Source organism: Notamacropus eugenii, chromosome 6, assembly GCF_028372415.1.
Source record: "Notamacropus eugenii isolate mMacEug1 chromosome 6, mMacEug1.pri_v2, whole genome shotgun sequence".
In the NCBI taxonomy this organism is placed as follows: Eukaryota; Metazoa; Chordata; class Mammalia; order Diprotodontia; family Macropodidae; genus Notamacropus; species Notamacropus eugenii.
The window spans coordinates 137614196-137634694 of NC_092877.1; the positions used below are offsets into that span (position 1 = coordinate 137614196).

Sequence of the window (20499 nt, forward strand, 5' to 3'; positions counted from 1 at the left end):
GTCTTTGGGATACAGTCCTGGTAGCAGTATTTCTGGATCAAGGAATATATAGAATTTGACTGCCCTTTGGGCAGAGTTCCAAACTGCTCTCCAGAATGATCAGATTAGTTCACAACTCCACCAAAAGTGCATTAGGCTACCAATTTTCCCACATGTATCTAACATTTATCATTTTCCTTTTCTGTCAAATTAGCCAATCTGATAGGTATAAGGTGGCACACCTCAGCACTGTTTTCATTTGCATTTCTCTAATCAATAATGGTTTAGAACATTTTTTCATATGACTATAGATAGCTTTGATTTCTTCATCTCAAAACCGCCTGTACATATCCTTTGATCATTTATCATTTTTAAAAAATTATGGGCTCCAGGTTAAGAATCCCTGCTCTAAGGACTTAAGTTTCAGAGCAGATGCCAACATGCACTGATAGACATTTCATCACTTAATGATTCCCTATACCAATGAAAGCCAAGGTCCAGTCCCCATCCCTATCTGTAACCCCAACCCATAAGTTCCATGAGGATGGAGACGATATCTTACTCAATGGATATCAATATGAATGGAGGATGAGGATGGAGACAATATCTTTGCTTCACCTCCATTGTTTAGCACAGTACCCTGAATATAGGAGGCCTCTAATAAATTACAGGTTAAACATTTTCCTTCCCAAAACCCCCCTTCCTCCAAATTGTTGCTTGGAATCTGAGGACCTATGTTTGAATCCCAGCTTTGCAAATTACTAAGAAACACTGGGCAGATCATTTTTTGGTCAACCAAAATTTCTGGCTTTCTAGAATTAAATATACAGACCCTCAGGATGCTCTCAGGAATGTGAATTTGAGGGAATTAAGAATTTCAAAAGCTCTCCACATAACTCTTCTCCAAATTCACAATCTGTAAGAAAGCTGTTATGTATAAACATTGACCCATATTTCAGCATCCTAGGAAGAACCTTTCATAAAAGGACCTTGGTACAGTGAGACAGCTTTCTCTAGAAATGGCAGTACTTGCAGCCTAAACTGTTATTATCTTTCAATGGCAGCCATTGAATGTAGTTTTAAAACTGAAATCGATTGTTATGGTTTACTTTTAGGCAAACAGGGCTCTCAAAATGGCCCATCTCCATTGCAGTGCCTTCCATAAGGAAACACTGGAGTTGCACTTATTGGAAATCAATGTGAAATAATCCCTTTCTTTCCAGCTAAAACTATTCTGGAGAGAGGAGATTGGTTTATTGCAATGAGCTCATGCTAGGGGATGAGCATAACTTAGATCATATAGCTATATACTCATATGTGGTAGAAACTACATCCTCTGGTGTTTGCAACATACATAACCACAACGAGCCCAGATGTGCACATGGGTGGATGCATGCATACATGTGCATGTGTGCGTGCACACACACACACACACACACACACACACAAATTCAGGAAAGCCAGAACTTTTGTCATTTTGGAATTATTGTTACTCAGAGTACTCAGCCTCATGGCCTAGCTCAGCACCAAAACCAGACAACTGATTGGTGAGAGGAGATCTAACCAACTGGAAAGAAATGAGGTAATGGTTGAGGAAGGAATATGACTAAATGAAGGAAAATCCAGTGGCAAAGACCCACTCATTGGATTCTTTGGAGGGAGAGGAGAGGGGCATGTAATGAGGGACATACAAAATCCCCAGTAAAGGCCTAGAAGAACTCAGAGAAGGGACTCCCTGTGGAGACGCCATAAACCAACTTAGCATTCACAGTAGTTGCTTTGTGGTTGGAGAAGGTGAGAAGGTAAATGGAGAGAAACAGGAAAATTTTCACCTCATTGATCTTGGCTGGGTGCCTGTTTTTTCAAAGGTTATTTCATTTTCTTTCTTTCATTTCTTTCCCCGCTAACTACAATGCTTACTTTAGCACTAATCTTTATTGCCAGTGTCAACTGAATGTGACTCCTAACTCCCAACTCTTGGCCACAGGCCTAAAACTACAATCTCCCTTCCTCCTCTCCCACCAAATCCTATACCTCTAACAGATGTTCACTTTACTTCATATTGATCAGACATCCACAGGTTTCATGGCAATGAATAAGATTCAGGAATGTTCTCTAGGTGGCTAGTGTGAATTCTATTTCCTGTTTGGTTGGCATCTGCCATATTCCTCAAAATATCTTCAAGACTGTTCTACTCTCCTATCAAAGCCTGTTCTCTCATCCTTCATTTACTTAGAACCATAAAGGAATAATGAAAAAAATGTCAAAAATTCAAGTCAATGCAACAAACCTTTCCTAATTTCCCTTTGTGTAAATGGACCTTTAGATTGGATCTATTCGAAATCCAAAAAGAAAATAACACCAACTTCAATGAGCTTACATTTTTGAAAGGAGAGGAAGAGACGAAACATACATTAATAAATAACTAAAGAAAGTATTCAAAATTCAAAATTGGGGCAGCTAGGTGGCATAGTGGATAGCGTGTTGGATGTATGTCAGAAAGACGTGAATTCAAAGCAGTCCTCAGCAATTTACTAGCTGTGTAGTCCTGGGCAAGACACTTAACCCTCTTTGCCTCAGTTTCTTCATTTGTAAAATGAGCTGGAGAAGAAAATGACAAACCACTCCAGTATATCTGCCAATAAAAGTCCAAATGAGGTCACAAAGAGTTGGACACAACTGAAATATCCAAAGTAATTTTAAAAGGAAGACAATTACTAACATATGGAAAGGGAGGAGAAAAAAATCAAGAAAGGCTTCATGGAGGGAGTGGTTCGTAAACTGTGATTGAAGGAAGGGATTCTAAAAGGCAGAGGTGAGGGGAGAGCACACTGCAGACACAGCTTGGGTAAAAAGGCACAGGTGAAGATGAAAGAACATGTATGAGAAAGAGCAGCGTGATGAAAACTTTGGAGCAAAGGTTAGTAATCTGAGATAAGACTTGATATCAGGGCAGCTAACTGGTGCAGTGGATAGAGCTCCGGCCCTGGAGTCAGGAGGACCTGAGTTCAAATCTAACCACAGACACTTGACACTTACTGTCAACTTGGACAAGTCATTTAACCCCAATGCCCTGCTAAAAAAAAAGAGAAAAAGAAAAACTTGATAATCTTTGATTATTATTAATTGTTAGAGTCTGGAAAGACAGATGAGAGACAGACTGTAGGATGTAAGCTGAGGATTCTGAATTTGATTCTAGTGATATGAGTGACCCACTAACTTTATTAAAGTAGGGGAAATCACACAGTCAGATTTGAGGTGTTAGAAATATCACTTTGGTACAGGATGGATTGGGAAGGGGTGACTGGAAGCAGGGAAACCAATTGGGAGATGGCTACAATAGCCCAAGTGAGAAATAAGGAAGACCTGAACCAGGGGGGTCATTTTAAGAGCAGAAAAAAGGAAAGGGGATCACATGAGTGATAATATAATAGTAATTATTATTAAATAATAGCAGCTAGCATTTATATAGCATTTCAAGATCTATAAAGCACTTAACAAATCTCATTTTATCCTCACACAACCCTGGGAGACAGGCATCATTATTACCTCCATTTTGTCACTGAGGAAACTGGGGAAGAAAAAAGCTAACTGACTTGCCCAGGGTCACACGGCTATTAAGTGTCTAAGGCTAGATTTGGACTTCGGTCTTCCTGACTCCCAGTCTAGCTATATCCACTGTGTCACCTAGCTGCCTTGTGTTGTAGTGAAGTTGTGGAGGCAGAGTCATTAAGATTTGAGAAATGATTGGATTTAAAAGGTTAGGGAAAAGGAAGGGAGCACAAGGGCTCTGTGGTTGTGAACCTAGGTGACTAGGCATGGTCAGAACCACAAAAGAAATAGGGAAGTTTGGAGGAAGGGTAAATTTTGGGGAAAATAAATATATTGAATTTTGTTTTGGATATGTTGAGATTGAAAGGTCTATGGGACAGAAAATTCAGGTAGAGATATCTAGCAGGTAATCAGTAACAGAAAGACTGAAGTTTAGGAGAAAGACTGCTCCATTTGCGAGTATCAAGATGACAACTGGACCCACTGAATCCAGGACAGAATCGTATATTTAGTGGATGGGATTAAGCAAAGGAGGAGCAGCTGTCAGACTGGAAGAGGGAAAACAATGGGGTCAGTGTCCAGAAAGCCAAGGGAAGGGAAAATATCCAGGAGCTGGGGCTGGCCAACAGCATCAAAAGTGGCAGAAAGGTCAAATAGGATGATTAATTAAGAGATTGTTGGTGAAAACTATCTATGATGTCATTTTTTACAATATGCTGATCAAATTTGTTGGGAGTTCTTTCTCCTCTTTATTTTTTTCTTAAAAATCCTCTTTGTTCTAAGGGACAGTTCTCTGAAAGGGAGAAATACAGGGGAAAATCAAAAGAGATTTCTTAAAAAGATTAGTGATCACTCTGGAGAGGGTGGTTTGAATCCAATACTAGGACGGGATGCCAGATTTCAAGGGGTGGACAAGTGAAAAGTGAAGGAAATTAAGAGAGATGATCCTTTTCACAAATTAAGAAATGAAAAGGAGAAGAGTTATCTTGAGAGAAAGGTAAGGTCAATTTAAAGTTTTTGTTCTGAGGCTGGAAGATGGTGGATAAGGAGACTGAATATGTAAAGAAAAGGAACGATGTGAAAGAAAGCTTCTAGGGAACCAGAGGATATAGGATCAACCGACAGTGGGGCTGGACTTTGCATCCTGCTAAAGGAATTGAGCTCTATGGGTAGGATTTTAGCATTAGGTAGCTCGTGAGCAATAATTATTTGGGACATTTAGGCCTTGTTGGCACCCTGAATTCATATCATATATGTGGATGCTTATGTTAATCGATGAATCATTTATGAAACACCTACAATGTGCCAGGAACAATGTGCTAGGAGCTGGGGGTCCAAAGACTTAGAAACAAAATGGTCCCTTCCCTCAAGAAGCTTATATATTCTGTGGTAGGAGACAACATGTATATGTGTATGAATATAGATATACACAAAATAAATGAGTTTATTAGCAGGAGGAAGTGTCAGCTGTTGGGGAGATCAGGAAACATTTCGTAAAGAACAGGGGATTGTTAACCTAAGGTTCATGATAACTATATTTCCGTATAGTTGGCTTCCTTTTGCAAACCTAGAGATTTTAAGCACTTAAAAGCGCTATTCAAGAAGGAGGCCACGGGTTTTATCAGAGTGCCAGAAGGGTACATCTAAGACAAAAAAGATGAAGAAACTCTAATGTAGATGATGGAGCTGAGCTTTGAAGGAACCTAAGGCTTCTAAGACGTACAAGTAATGAGGGAACAAATTCCAAGAAAGGAGGAAAGCCAAGGCCATTGTGTCTCTGATCTAATTCATGAGGTGGTCTGTAATCAGATAGGAACTATTCAATACTATGCTACTTTAAACATCCCAAGTCAGCATCTGTCTGTCTGCTATCCATTGTGGTCACTCTAAAAGCTAGATACTAAACAATTGATGAAAAAGCATTTCCTCCTCTACTTTGGATCATAAGTTCCTGCTCTGAGAGGTCCAGGGTCAGTAAATACTATTGAGTAACATTTAACTGAAGGAGATTTTTTCTCTCTGGTGGCTTCTTTGGGTCCAGCTGGGTAAGCAGGGGAGAAGGGAAAGAACTCTGTATGTGGAATTGGGTATCTGGACTGAAATCATGACTCCTGGTTTTGAATCTCTTACATAACTGCCTGTAAAGTTTTGGGTGATGAGCTGCCCTGAGAAAGTGCTTCCTCAGCTGTCAAGTGTGGGACTTGGACTTCATTTCTAAGATCCCTACCAGTTCTAAATCCTATCATCATCTGTCTAAGATCCCTATCAGTTCTAAATCCTATCATCATCTGTCAAATAAGTGCCTTTCTCAGTGACAAAACAGTATTCTATTATGATATTAAGAATTAGGTCTTTTCTTTCTAAGCATGAAAATTGGAACACTACTACTCACCACAGGCAATGGTCCAATATACCAACGAGTCTGGAGTCTGGTAGAGAATACGGTAAGGGGCGACTCTTGCACTGGAGTCTAGAACAACATCGAGAGTTCCCACCAGGAGGCCTGGAAAAGAGGAAACACCTTTAAGAAAATTCATATACGCTCCTCCTAGGGACTTCCCACAATGCCCACAGTGGGATTTCTGGAAGATAACTTTTTTTTAGACAACCTGATATAAGGGAAAGACCATTGGATTTGGATCAAGAGGACATTCCCCTGAGTCCCTGCTCTACCACTTACTGGTTCTGTGGTTTGGAACATATCTACTCACTTCTTTGAACCACAGTTTCCTTATCTATCTAATGGGCTTATAATATTTACAATACCAACCTCACAGGGTTGTTGTGAAGAAAATAATTCGTAAATCTTCCGGTGCCATGGAAATAAGCTTTTATTAGGAGCAGTATCTTCCGGTGACCATTATTAGGAATAGTGGGGTAGTTGCCAAAGGCTTAGCTGAAGTCAAGTATTCATTGGGCAGATAGAAATCCAGCACCAAAAAAATGGAAAACTTGCCTTGGCACTGATATTGGAAAGAGTGCCAGTCACACGACCCATATTTTAAATTCTACCCCTGATGCTTACAATATGTCTGATCTTGGTCAAGTTGCTTCACTAGCCTAGGCGTCAATGTCCTGTAAAATGATGGGGTTGGACTAGATGGGGTTCATGAACTTTAAAAAAAATATTAATAACTGTTTTTTGATATATAACTGATTTTCTTTGTAATCCTATGTATTTTATTTTGTGCATTTAAAACCATTCTGAAAAGGAAAACCTGAGAACATATATGAACTAACGTAGAGTACAGTGAGCAAAACCAGGAGAACACTGTACATTGTAACAGCAATATTGTAACAAATGATCAACTATGGATGACTTAGCTACGACATTTCCAAAGGACCCATAATGAAAAGTGCTATCCACTTCTAGAGAGACATCTGATCAACTCTGAGTGCAGATTAAAGCCCATTTTTTTCACTTTATTTGTCTCTTTCTTTTTTGGCAACATGGGTAATATAAAAATATTTAGCATGACTTCACATGTATAATGAGTATCATATGCTTACATTCTCAGTGGATGGTGGAGGGGCTGGAGGGAAAGAATATATAACTCAAAATTTAAAAAACAATAATTAATTTGTTTGTTTTTAGTTTTCAACCATCACTTCCATAAGTTTTAAATTCTCTCCTCCTCCCTCCCCATGGTGGCATGCAATCTTATATGGATTCTGCATATACACTCTTATTAAACACATTTTCACATTAGTCATGTTGCATAGAAGAATGGGAGAAACCATGAGAAAAACTGAAACAAAACATAACAAAAGGGAAAATAGTCTGCTTCATTCTGCATTCTAACTCTATAGTTCTTTCTCTGGATATGGATGGCATTTTGCATCATGAGTCCTTTAGAAATGTTTTAAGTTTGTATCAGATACAGTCCTTGCACACTGTGGCTCTTCCTGTGTACAATGTTCTACTAGTTCCAGTCACTTCTCTTAGCATAAGTTCATATAAATCTTTCCAGGTTTTTCTGAAGTCCTCCTGTTTGTCATTTCTTATAGCACAATAGCATTATATTTCATTCATATACCATACCTTGTTCAGCCATTCCACAATTGATGGGCATCCCCTCGATTTCCAGCTCTTGGCCATCCCACCACAAAGAGAGCTGCTATAAATATTTTTGTACATGTGGGTTCTTTCCCCCTTTTTATGATCTCTTCGGGATACAGTCCTAGAAGTGGTATTGCTGGGTCAAAGGGTATGCACATTTTTATAGTCCTTTGAGCAGAGTTCCAAACTGCTCTCCAGAATGGTAGGATCAGCTTACAGCTCCATCAACAATGAATTATAACTCAAATTTTTAAAAAATGAATGTCAAGAATAAATGAATGTTAAAGAAAAAAAATTCTGAAAAGGGACCCAGAGTCTTCAGACTGGCAAAGGGGTCCAGGACCAAAAACAGGTTAAGAGCCCCCGGACTAGATAATCTCTAAGGACCTTATCAGGTCCAGAGCTTCTGATTTATGAATTTAGGATTGCAGAACCTCTGTTCTAAGGTCCATTCTACCTTTTACTAGGTGTTTGACTTTGGGCAAGTCCCCTCAACTCTGAGTAAGCTCCTCCATCAGCAAGGTGAAGATATCACTTGGATGATCTCACAATTCCCAGCACTGTAGTAAGGAAGGTTCTCTGTAAACCTTAAAAAGCACCCTCAAGGATTATTACATGAGATGTCACTTTTAAGAAGCTTTTATTTTACAACTTGGCCCTTTTATAGCAATGTCCTATTTCACAAGTCATTTTTGCAGCTTATCCTTTCAAATAACTATCATTATATTCTTTTTCAGAGAGAATAAAGTATGATGTGAGTCAGCTATGGAATTTAAGAGAGAAATGGTGACTGGTGATCAGAAAAGGCATCCCCAGGCAGAAAAGACCTCTTCGGGGTCTGCGTTTGGTCTCCTGCATCACAAAATTCAGTGGTTCCTGCATCAAAGGGCTATTGGGAAGAATCGGCTTCTGCAGGAAAACTACATGTAGTCATAGATAACCTTAATACCTCTTAGGATCACAAAGACTGTTGAAAGAGACTTCAGAGAGGGTTAATTTCAGCTCCTTCATTTTACAGATGAGGAAATAGACTCCGAATGAAGGGAATGACTTGCTTAGAGTCTCCCATTTAACTTATTTGAGATGGATTTTTATCAGGATGACAACTTAATAATCTAAAATGAGAAATGAGAATGTGGTAGACTAGTAAAAGAATCAGGGTAGGAGTCAGCGACGATCTGGGTTAAATCCTAGCTGGACAAGTTATTCCTCCTATGTTGGTTGTTCTAAGCTCTTGGAATTTGGAGTTATGAAAGAAAAGTTACTAATCTGCTTATACACATTGCCCCAGAGATCTCACTACCGAGAGTATACCTCAATGTCATTTCAATACATATAAAATTATTCACAGCACCATCTGCGGTCACAGAAATTTAAAGGTAAAATGTGTCCAGTTATTAAAGAATGGTGGACATAATAGGATGTTATTGTGTGGTAACAGATGATATTCCTAAAAGCATAAGTCTATGGCACTCCCCTGCCCAAGAAGCCTGCCCACTCTATCTTGTCTCTCTTTCTTTCACAAGCCTAGAATTCATGCCCTCCATAACTTTACCTGTTGGAATTCCCAGTTCCCTTCAAGACTCAACTTGTGCCCCTTCTTAAAGAAGCTGTTTCTGATCCCCCAGCTGTTAGTGTTTCCCACCACTGCCTGGCCAAAATCACTACTTTGCATTTACATGTATATTTTGTACTTATCCTTTCACGCATTAAACCCATTCTCCTTCCACCTTCCCTCCCCCCAAGCATAAGTGGGAACTCCTTGTGGGCAAGAACGAATTCATTTTTGTATTTCCGCTGCCCAGGACACACAGTACCAGGCATACGACAAGTTCATTTTCATTGCTGATTTTGTAAATGAACAACTGAAGGCCAAATGAGGAATTCAGAGAACTACAGGAAGACTAGAAGGAAGGGATGCCAAGAAAGGATGAAATGAGGAAAGCAGCAGTGACTGCCTCACCTCACTACCTAGGACTTCATCAGTATAGTAGCTCCCAAAGGAGAAACTCCATTTAACTATGCAAATCAGCACATTTTTTGCAATTTATGGTCTTGGAAAGTTGCTTGAGGCTCCAGGCCTGCCCAGAGTCAGACTGTCACTGTGTGTCAGAGGCCAGACTTTTAACCCAGATCATCCTGGGTGCTGGCTGTCTCTCTTAACTATTACCTTTCACATTCAATGTTACATCCATATAAATGAAAACAACACTGAAAACCACATCCCTGGACAATCTGTCTCTCTTTCCTCTCTTAGTTTCCAGAGAAAAGAAGGAGGATGCCTCTATTCGGACTACTCTCTTCTCACTACCAGTCAGTCTCTTCTGGAGAGTCAACACTTTCCCTCTGCCTTTATTTTGATCACTGACCTTCTGTCAGGTGGATGTCCTTGCAACGACCACATCCTTACCCCCATATTATAATCTGAAGCTGATTCTGACCACCATTTAAATAATCAGTAGCTTAACATACACAGCTAATTCTGATAACTCTTCAGTCAATGCCAGCTCTAAGCCAGGTGCTCTGCTAAGCTCTGCGCATACAAAGAAAGGCATTAGACAGTTCTTGCTTTCCAGAAGCTCACAGTCATACTAACATATGTCGGCCAATAAACATATAATGATCACCACATGCCTGACCAATTGCCTCCCAACATCAAATATAAAATCAATTGATCAAAAAATATTTATTAAGTGTCTACTATGTACCAGGCACCTAAGCTTTCAAAATCCTTTATATCTTGGTTCTTCCTACACATTTCCTTCATCTTCTCACACTGGAATCCCTGGGAGGGGAAGTGGAGGCTGACCTGATTGACTAGGAGCCATGTTGGGATGATCTCCACAAATTTTTTCTACCTCTCTCTTTATCCTCTGAAGGTTGGTAGATATGCTGCCATTATTATCACGGTAGGGTTTTGGCTCATGCCCATCATAAAGTGATGGAAGTTGCTCAAAAAGTTTATTTTTGGTTGATTTTGTACACACAATGAAACCAGTTCTACCAACTTTATTATCCAAGTAGATGTCAGCCTTCCATTTAGCTTGGACTACCTTTACCTTCTCATCTCACCATTCAGACAGCAATATGGATGTGGTCTAGCTTACAATATTGATGCTGCTACGATGTTATCTGGTAGGCACTGGACACAGATCTTCACATTGAAGATGCTAATAGCTGTTAATATTTACAGATGGCATAAACAATATATGATTTTTTTTTGAGGCAATCAGGGTTAAGTGACTTACCCACCATCACATGGCTAGTAAGTGTCTCAGGCCACATTTGAACTCAGGCCCTCCTGATTCCAGGGCCAATGCTCTATCCACTGTGGCACCTAGCTGCCCCCCTATATGATTCTTAACAGTCTCTACTTCCCATGCTATCACTCTGTCAGTGTCACCAGGAAATCAGAAGGAGGCTTCAGAGGTCTGAGAGTCATTTTAAAAGTCTCTTAGTTTTGTGGGTTCCCATGGCAAATCATCTTCTATGGTCAACCTACTAGTGACGAGTCTCTACATGTTTAGCTGAGCTGGTCATTGGACAGAAGACTCAATCTGTCCTCAGGACCGTACTTGAATCCTTTCTAGCTTAGAAGAAACTGTTAGTCAATCCATCAACAAAATCAATAAGCATTTATTAAGCCCTTACTATCAGGCATTTTGCTAAGTGCTAGAGATACAAAAGTACAATAGAAAAACAGTCCCGAAGAAAACCAAATTACTAACATTAAAAATGAAAGGGGTGAACTCACCTCCAATGAGGAGGAAATTAAAACAATAATTAGAAACTACTTTGCCCAACTTTATGCCCACAAATTCGACAATCTAAACGAGATGGATGAATATTTTAAAAAATACAAATTGCCCAGATTAACAGAAGAGGAAGTTGAATACTTAAACAACCCCATCTCAGAAAAAGAAATTGAACAAGCCATCAATGAACTCCCTAGGAAAAAATCTCCAGGGCCAGATGGATTCACAAGTGAATTCTATCAAACATTTAAAGAACAGTTAATTCCAATACTACATACACTATTCTTGAAAATTGGGGAAGAAGGAGTCCTCCCAAATTCTTTCTATGATACAAATATGGTTTTGATACCCAAACCAGGAAGAGACAAAACAGAGAAAGAAAATTATAGACCAATTTCCCTAATGAATATAGATGCAAAAATTTTAAATAAGATTCTAGCAAAACGAATACAGCATCTTATCACGAGATTAATACATTATGATCAGGTAGGATTCATACCAGGACTACAGGGCTGGTTCAATATTAGGAAAACTATTAGCATTATCGATCACATCAACAACAAAGCTAACAAAAACCACATGATTATCTCAATAGATGCAGAAAAAGCTTTTGACAAAATACAACATCCATTCCTACTAAAAACATTGGAGAACGTAGGAATAAAGGGAACTTTCCATAAAATAATAAGCAGTATTTATCTAAAACCTTCAGCAAGCATTATATGCAATGGGGATAAGCTAGATGCATTCCCAATAAGATCAGGGGTGAAACAAGGTTGTCCATTATCACCACTATTATTCAATATGGTACTAGAAATGTTAGCTGTAGCAATTAGACAAGATAAAGATATTCAAGGAATTAGAATAGCCAAAGAAGAAACTAAGTTATCACTCTTTGCAGATGATATGATGATTTACCTAGAGAATCCCAGAGATTCAAGTAAAAAATTACTTGAATTAATAAACAACTTTGGCAAAGTTGCAGGGTACAAAATAAACCCACACAAATCCTCTGCATTCCTATATATTAGCAACAAAGTTCAACAGCAAGAGATAGAAAGAGAAATCCCATTTAAAGTTAGGGTAGACAGTATAAAATACTTAGGAGTCTACCTGCCAAAACAAACCCAGGGACTATATGAACACAATTACAAGACACTTTTTGCACAAATAAAGTCAGATTTAAGTAAGTGGAAAAACATTAGTTGCTCATGGGTAGGCCGTGCTAATATAATAAAAATGACAATTCTACCCAAATTAATATACTTATTTAGTGCCATACCAATTAAACTATCAGACAATTACTTTCTAGAGCTGGATAAAATAATATCAAAATTCATTTGGAAAAACAAAAGGTCCAGAATATCAAAGGGACTAATGAAAAGAAATGCTTGGAAAGGTGGCCTAGCGCTACCAGACCTTAAACTGTACTATAAAGCAGCAATTATCAAAACCACTTGGTATTGGCTAAGAAACAGAGAGGTAGACAAGTGGAATAGACTTGGCACTCAAGATGCAGTAGGCAAGGAATATAGCAACCTTCTGTTTGATAAACCCAAGGACCCCAGCTTCTGGGATAAGAACTCATTGTTTGACAAAAATTGCTGGGAAAACTGGATAACAGTGTGGCGGAAATTAGGCATAGACCCATACCTGACACCGTACACAAGAATAAAGTCCAAATGGGTACATGATTTAGGTATAAAGATTGATACCATGAATAAACTGGAGAAGCAAGGAATAGTGTATTTATCAGATCTATGGAGAAGGGAAGAATTCTTTACTAAAGGAGAGATAGAATGCATTATGAAATGCAAAATGGATAACTTTGAGTACATTAAACTGAGAAGTTTTTGCACAACCAAACCCAATGCAACCAAAATCCGGAGGGATGTAGTAAATTGGGAAAAAATTTTTACAGCTAAGCTCGGGGATAAAGGCCTCATTTCTAGAATATATAGAGAACTGACCCAAATGTATAATCATACAAGTCATTCCCCAATTGATAAATGGTCAAAGGATATGAACAGGCAATTTTCAGAGGAAGAAATTAAAGCTATCTATAATCATATGAAAAAATGCTCTAAATCACTATTGGTTAGAGAGATGCAAACCAAAACAACTCTGAGGTACCACATCACACCTATAAGATTGGCAAACATGACAGAACAAGAAAATGATAAATGCTGGAGAGGATGTGGGAGAGTTGGAACACTAATTCATTGTTGGTGGAGCTGTGAGCGCATCCAACCATTCTGGAAAGCAATTTGGAACTATGCCCAAAGGGCTACAAAAATGTGCATACCCTTTGACCCAGCAATATCGCTACTAGGACTATATCCCCAAGAGATCATAAAAATGGGAAAGGGTCCCACATGTACAAAAATATTTATAGCAGCACTCTATGTAGTTGCCAAAAACTGGAAGTCAAGGGGATGTCCATCAATTGGGGAATGGCTGAATAAATTATGGTATATGAATGTAATGGAGTACTATTGTGCCATAAGAAATGATGAACAAGAAGACTTCAGAGAGGCCTGGAAGGACTTATATGACCTGATGCTGAGTGAAAGGAGCAGAACCAGGAGAACTTTATGCACAGCAACAACCACAGTGTGTGAGAGCTTTTTCTGGTAGACTTAGATTTTTGTAATAACACAAGAACTTCTGAAAAAAAAAAAATCTCAATGGTGGACCTCAAGCCAAAATGCCTTCCACACTCAGAGAGAGAAATATGGAAGTCACTCACATAATGTAGCAGATCATGTTTGTGTATGTGTATGTGTTTGTGTATCATGTTCTGATTTGTTATACGATTTCTTACATTTATCTTAGTCTGACTACATAGCATGACTATAGTGAAAATATACTCAATAGGAAAGTATATGTAGAATCTATACAGAATTGTATGCAGTCGTGGGGAGGGAGGGAGGTAGTGGGGGGTGGGTGGGGAGGGATAAAATCGCAATTGTATGGCAGTGATTGTTAAACATTAAAAAAAAATAAAAAAATAAAAATAAAAATAAAATAAAATAAAAATAGAAAAACAGTCCCTGTCCTCAAGGAGGTTCTAGTTGAAGGGGAGCTTATAATCTGCTGGCCAAGTTTTCTAGTACCCAAGTTTACTAGTACCTAGTAGCAGTACACCTTCTTGTATAAATTTACAGAAGTAATCTTTATGGAAGGGTAACCCCATAAACACTTTCCACACCATTGTCATTTTTACCCACCTCTGTGTATGGAAATATTATGGCGGCATGATAAAATGCTAAGATCACAGTATTCTCTTAGTTCTGCCACATGTAGCTGAGTCACTTCATCTTTTTCAGTTTTAGTATCCCTATTTGTAAAATGTGGATAAAAATATCTGCTATCACAAAGCTGTTGTAAGAAAAAATGGGATAAAATTCATTTATTCAAGAAACACTTACCAAGTATTTACTACTTGTTATGGCCGGAGATACACCAAAATTGGAAAAAAAAAAAAAAAAAAAAAGAACAAAGTTCCTGCCCTGGAGGAGCTTATAATCTACTGAGAAAACACAAATACAGGAAAAAAAAATACAAGATAAAATGTGATAGAACCAAAGGAGAGATCTAGACAAATCAATGTAGAAAAATTTTTAAATTTAAAAACTAGGAGGCACTATCACAATGGAAGAACTTGATGAAATCATCGGTTATGCAGGATTTCTGTGCCCCTTCATGCTAAAGAAGCTAACCCATTCGAGAAATGATGGCTAATAAACAAGTCAAGACTCCTGGGCAGACAGAGCTGATCACATAACCAATCAACGTCCATGGCAGAGCACTACGCTGGGGGAAAATTGTCCCAGGGAGTTTTAGATTAGATTATTTTTTTTTAAAAAGCCACTTAGAATTTTCTAAAAGCTTTACTATTCCCACATTTGAAATGATTGTCAAAACACTGAACCTTTTCATCATTTCCCACACAGAGTACTGTTTTAGCAGCTGCTCTAGTTGGCTATTTCAAGCATTAAACAATCTTTGATCGTCTGTAATAACGAAATCAAACTGAGGTCCTAAATATAGCTCTCCTAGGTGTCTACTTATCCATTTGTTTCTACGGCATTATTCATCACAAGTGCATATTCAGAGGGTTTGAAGTATAACAAAGGCACAATAAAATTCCCCCCTTCAACTAGTGAATCAGGCGCCAGGTTCATTTTGGCACAGGTAGCATTGGGCTGAGGTGGTGAGCCAAATTGGTTCTGGTGCAGAAGTGAAAGTGAGAGGACTAGCTTGGGTACTAGGGGTGGGGAACCAGCAGCCTTGAGGTAATATGGGGCTTTGTTCTATGAAGTTTGGATTCAGTCAAAGGGCCCCCCTTGAGGACTGAGAGGGCCACATGTGACTTCGAGACCACAGGTTCCCTATCCCTGGTAATGTCTCATTTCATCACCTCTTTGTGATGGGAAGTCCACTGAAAGATCCTACCACCTTCATAACATATCTGGCATATACATCCACTTCTCTCCTCTGACACAGCCACCATCCTGGTGCAGGCCCTCAATGACCTCCTGCTTGGATTATTTCAACAGTCTTCTACTTGGCCTCTCTCCCCACACCAGTCCATCATCCTCCACTTGGCTGCCAAAGTAGTCTATGTCACTCACCTATTCAATAAACTCCAGTGGCTCCCAGTTACCTCCAGGAAAAAATGGAAAATCTTGTTTGGCTTTTAAAGTCCTTTGCCACCTGAACTCTTCCTACCTTTCTAATCGCATTATACTTTATTCCTCTTCACATACTCTACTCCACCAGCCTTCTTCCTGTTCTTTGCACATAGCACTCCAGCCCCAGACTCCATGCCTTTTTTTTGGCTGCTCCCCATTCCTGTAATGCTACCCCTCTTCTTTGCCTGTCTAAGTCTTCAAAACTCAGCTCAAATCTCACCTTCTACAAGAGACCTTTTCTGGATCTCCCCCTATCCTTCCCATCACTTCCCTCTGACTTTACTCTCCCTTTACGCGGTATCTTGTATGTGTACATAATTACTTGCAAGTTATCTTACCCATTAGAATGTTAGTTTCTTGAGACCTCACTAGAATTTGAGACTCTCTGGTGCTTATTACCACAGTGCCTGGCACATAATAAGCATTTAATAAATGCTAGTTGACTGGTTAATGGATGGACCAGGGCAGAATTCTAGACAAAAAAAATATGAATAATAGGAGGATAGAAGGAGCAAAGTTCAGGTGTGTTTGGGGGGTGATGGGAATCCCATTTGGCCAAGAGTTTAAAGTACTTCTATGGGAAGAGTGGATGATATAGCTACAAATGTGAGTGGGGGTCAGATTGTGAAAAATCTAGGAAGCTAAGAACAGTCTTTTGTTAGGCAACAGGGAATCCTGGAAGACTTTTGAATATCTTGAGGATCTCATTTTCTATGAATTTGTCTTTTATTTGGAATCAAGCCCAGGACGATAACCTATAATGCACCAAACACTTTGACTAGCATAATTTTCCCTATTTTATGTCTCAATTGATACTGACAGAAAATTATTGACTCTTTCAACATCTTTATTTCCAGTACTGCAGGTTTTCACTTTGCATGATTCTAAATGCTAATAATCTAACTCTTTTCTCACTTCAGCTACAGTTCACAGTTACATGTTCAATGTTTCTTCTCTAGGGGGAGATGACTTTTTCCCTGAGAAAAGTTCTAACAAGTCTGGGATTCCACTGCAATGTGATGGTCTAGTTTAGGTTGTGGAGAAGCCAATTAACATGTGGGGCTGTTTCTTGCATTTCCAATGGCCTTTTCTTCCAAGTTAATTCTAATAATTTATCCCTAGATACTCCCCCATTAATTACGATCATTTAAACTCTATTTAAAGCTATCTTCTCTTGTGAGAGCTTTTACCATTAGATTCCATCCGTTCACTCTCTACTAGGAATTTCAGAAGGGATGACACCACTGGGTAATTCACAAAAACAGATATTTATTTTTCTCTTTATACCTTTTAGTTACAACTTCCCATTTCCCTATATTTCAAACATCATCTTCTAAAATATCCCTCAGGATATTTTACAGTTTCTTCATCCTTTAGGTTAAGCGGTACTCCCTTGCCTTAAAGTTCTCTGTACATCTCTATTTACAATGCTGAGCACTGACTTGTTTATATCTAGATTACTCATTAGCCTCCATGCTTAATCATGCGTAACAGTAATTTAACAGATAGTAGTATCTAATATTCAGGTAATTAAAATTAATCAGAAAATTATATAAAACATATTAGAAAATTTTTTTTTAATTTAAAATTTTTTTGTAGTCAAATCTCTTTGACACGAGGGTATTCAATAAATCCTATATGGATAATCCCTACAATGTGTCTCTGGCAACACAAAGAAAACTGCCAAATGGTCTGAATAATGTCAACCTGTAGAAGAGCAGACGTTGCTGGATGGACCAGTAGCATAGGGGACTGCATTCAAGAGTTGTGAGTTGGAGATGAGGCAACATGTCTTAAAAAAACAACAAAAAGGTCCTTGATCTAAGATAATCTGTTTGGATCAACATAATGGCAGTGGTCAATGTAATGTCACTGTAATGGTCAAAGTAATGGCCATGGTTGGCAACCAGGAATTGGCAAGAAACAAGATACCAAACTTAAAAGCCTTGAAAACCCTCTAAGAATCTGATGAACTCCATAAGCTTATCGACTGATATCCAACATATCCATAGTGTAGAGTAAAGCCAATTCTGAGATCCTTTACCTAGGAAAGGTTTCAGATCTATTCTCTCTTCTCTTGCTAATATTCTACTATGGGTAAAAGCCTTTGGTTGGTTAGAGAGATGAGTGACCAGTTTTAAATTCAGGGTCAGATTTAGAGCCAGAATCTCTCGGGATTCATCTAATCCCAAACCGATTTTTCAGATAAAGATCTGTTTTGGGCACCTTGGAAGAAAAATGAGTTCTGGAACTTGTGCTCTCCTGACATGTGTCTTGAGAACCCATCTCCACCCTGAAATAAAGCATCTAAACAGTTTTAATGGAAAAGAGCAGGAAAGTAATTGTGGTGTAGCCAACTCCCAGCACCCTGTACACCTGGGCACCTGTACACATTCATAGTCTGAGAGAGCTGCCTGGGGGTGACTGAGAGGTGAACAGATTTGTTCAGGGACCCATGGTTTTCCTGACTCTAAAGTGGACCCTGTCTACTGACCCATGCAAGGCCATGAACATGTTGTTGTTGTTGTTGTGACCCTGGGCAAGTCATTTAACCCTTTTTGCCTCAGTTTCCTCATCTGTCAAATGAACTGGAGAAGGAAATGGAAAACTACTCTGGTATCTTTGCTACAAAAACCCTAAATGGAGTCACTGAAATGACTTAACAACAATTCAGCATAGTATAGTACAGTGGATAGAGAGAGGGCAGGTCTTGGAAATCAGGAAGACCTGAGTTTGAGCCCTGCCTTTGACACATACTAGCCCTGTGACTCCAGGGACTTTAAGTCCTCAAACAGAGACTGATCTGCATTGGTGAAAGGACTTTCCTTATCAGGAACTTCCTATGCCAATGAAATCACAGGCCTGGTCCAAAAACCCAAACAAGACAAAACAAAACAAACCAAAAAAACACCTGCAGTTATTTAAGAAACAAGTTATTTTCCAAGGGGGAATAAACAAGCAAAGGTTTCTCTTTACCAATGTTTCCCCAAACAAACCCTATCTTGGGACCTTCCAGGATCTGCTCTGTGCTGTGAAAATGGACAGAGGAATTTCCCCCCAAGGGAGAGAGTCTGCAGAGAAAAGCGGAGGTTTTTCCCTTTTTGTATCATATCTTTTGGGGGAAGAGAAAGTGGGGATTTGTTTAAAACTAAAGTAACAGCAGAAAAGACAACTTACAAAGCATTTTTTGCATGCAGATCCAGCTCATCCATACATCCAAGTCCATTAATATTTGCTGCTGAGATCTTACAACAAATCCCTGGGCACTTCTGGGAGCCTTCCTATTTACATTCCACGTGGAGCACCTGATGTACCCTGAAGCCTGAACAAGGCAAAAGCTTCATGTCTTTCCTCTCAGCCACATGGGCAGGGGTACACATTAATATAATATTGATCTGAATGCAGGAGATGCCCAAAATAAGCCCCATCAGTAAAAGGAAATCTCTTCGAAAGGAAACAAAACAGATATACAGTGAAAAATAACAAAATTATCATTATTAAAAATATTTTATGTAAGGACTGAACAAGCAAGCAGCGGAGTGGAGAGTTAACTGCAGGCTTTATCTAGATTCTGCTCAAGGCCAGGCCAAATGGAACCTTGAAGCAGAGCGCCTGACAAATTTACAAACCTGTAACTGTAAAGGTGTACAATCCTAAGCTTTGCTCAAAACCAGTTCTGCACTCCCACCAGTCCAATATGGCATGTATGCATATTTTCCAGATGCAAGGTAGCACAGTGGATAGAGCACAAGACCTGGAGTTAAGAAGATTCATCTTCCTGAGTTCAAATCCAGCTTTAGACACTTCCTAGTTGTGTGACCCTGGGCAAGTGATTTAACCCTATTTGCCTCAGTTTCTCAACCGTAAAATGAGTTGAAGAAGGAAATGACAAACCACTCCAGTATCTTGGCCAAGAAAAACTCCAAAATGGGGTCATGAAGAGTCAGATATGACTTAAATGAGTGAACAACATGCACATATATGCACATCTATATACATCCACACCTACATATTTGTGTGTGTATAACACCACCAATAAAAGAAAGGAGAAAATACTTCCGTCCACTCTCCTTCTTTGGGATTTAAAGCATGAGGATGTGACACATTTCAAGTCACCAAATGCCCACTGGATGTCTACCGAAATGTGTGTTGTGACGAAAACAACACTAAACTTGTGAGTCAGGAGAAGTTGTGTGACCTTGGGAAGAGACTTCACCCTCTATGGGACTCACTTTTCCCCATATGCAAAATGAAAGGGTGAAATGAGTTAGTCTCTTAAGGTTTCTTCTATGGGATATTCTATGCCTCATGATCTATAACTGACCTAACTTTTTACAAACTCCTTACTCAGGAGATCCATAAGAAAGGGAAAATATCTATTCCCAACAGAATAGAAAATGACAAATAAAAACAATCAAACAAAAAAACCCAAACACTTTTAGTATTATAACTTGGC

The 20499-nt window shown here is 39.0% G+C and overlaps 1 protein-coding gene across 3 annotated transcripts in view; it reads right to left on the bottom strand.

Annotated features, from left to right (window-relative positions):
- The window catches only part of TBC1D9 (TBC1 domain family member 9), a 123582-nt gene that overhangs the window by 69466 nt on the left and 33617 nt on the right, over nt 1-20499 (bottom strand). For all 3 annotated transcript variants that reach the window (XR_011969699.1, XM_072621108.1, XM_072621107.1), the window contains exon 2: nt 5924-6034. Coding sequence is in view for 2 of the 3 variants with exons in the window: in XM_072621108.1 (XP_072477209.1) it covers nt 5924-6034 (111 nt within the window). In the remaining variant the exon portion in view is untranslated. The remainder of the gene's footprint in view (nt 1-5923; nt 6035-20499) is intronic.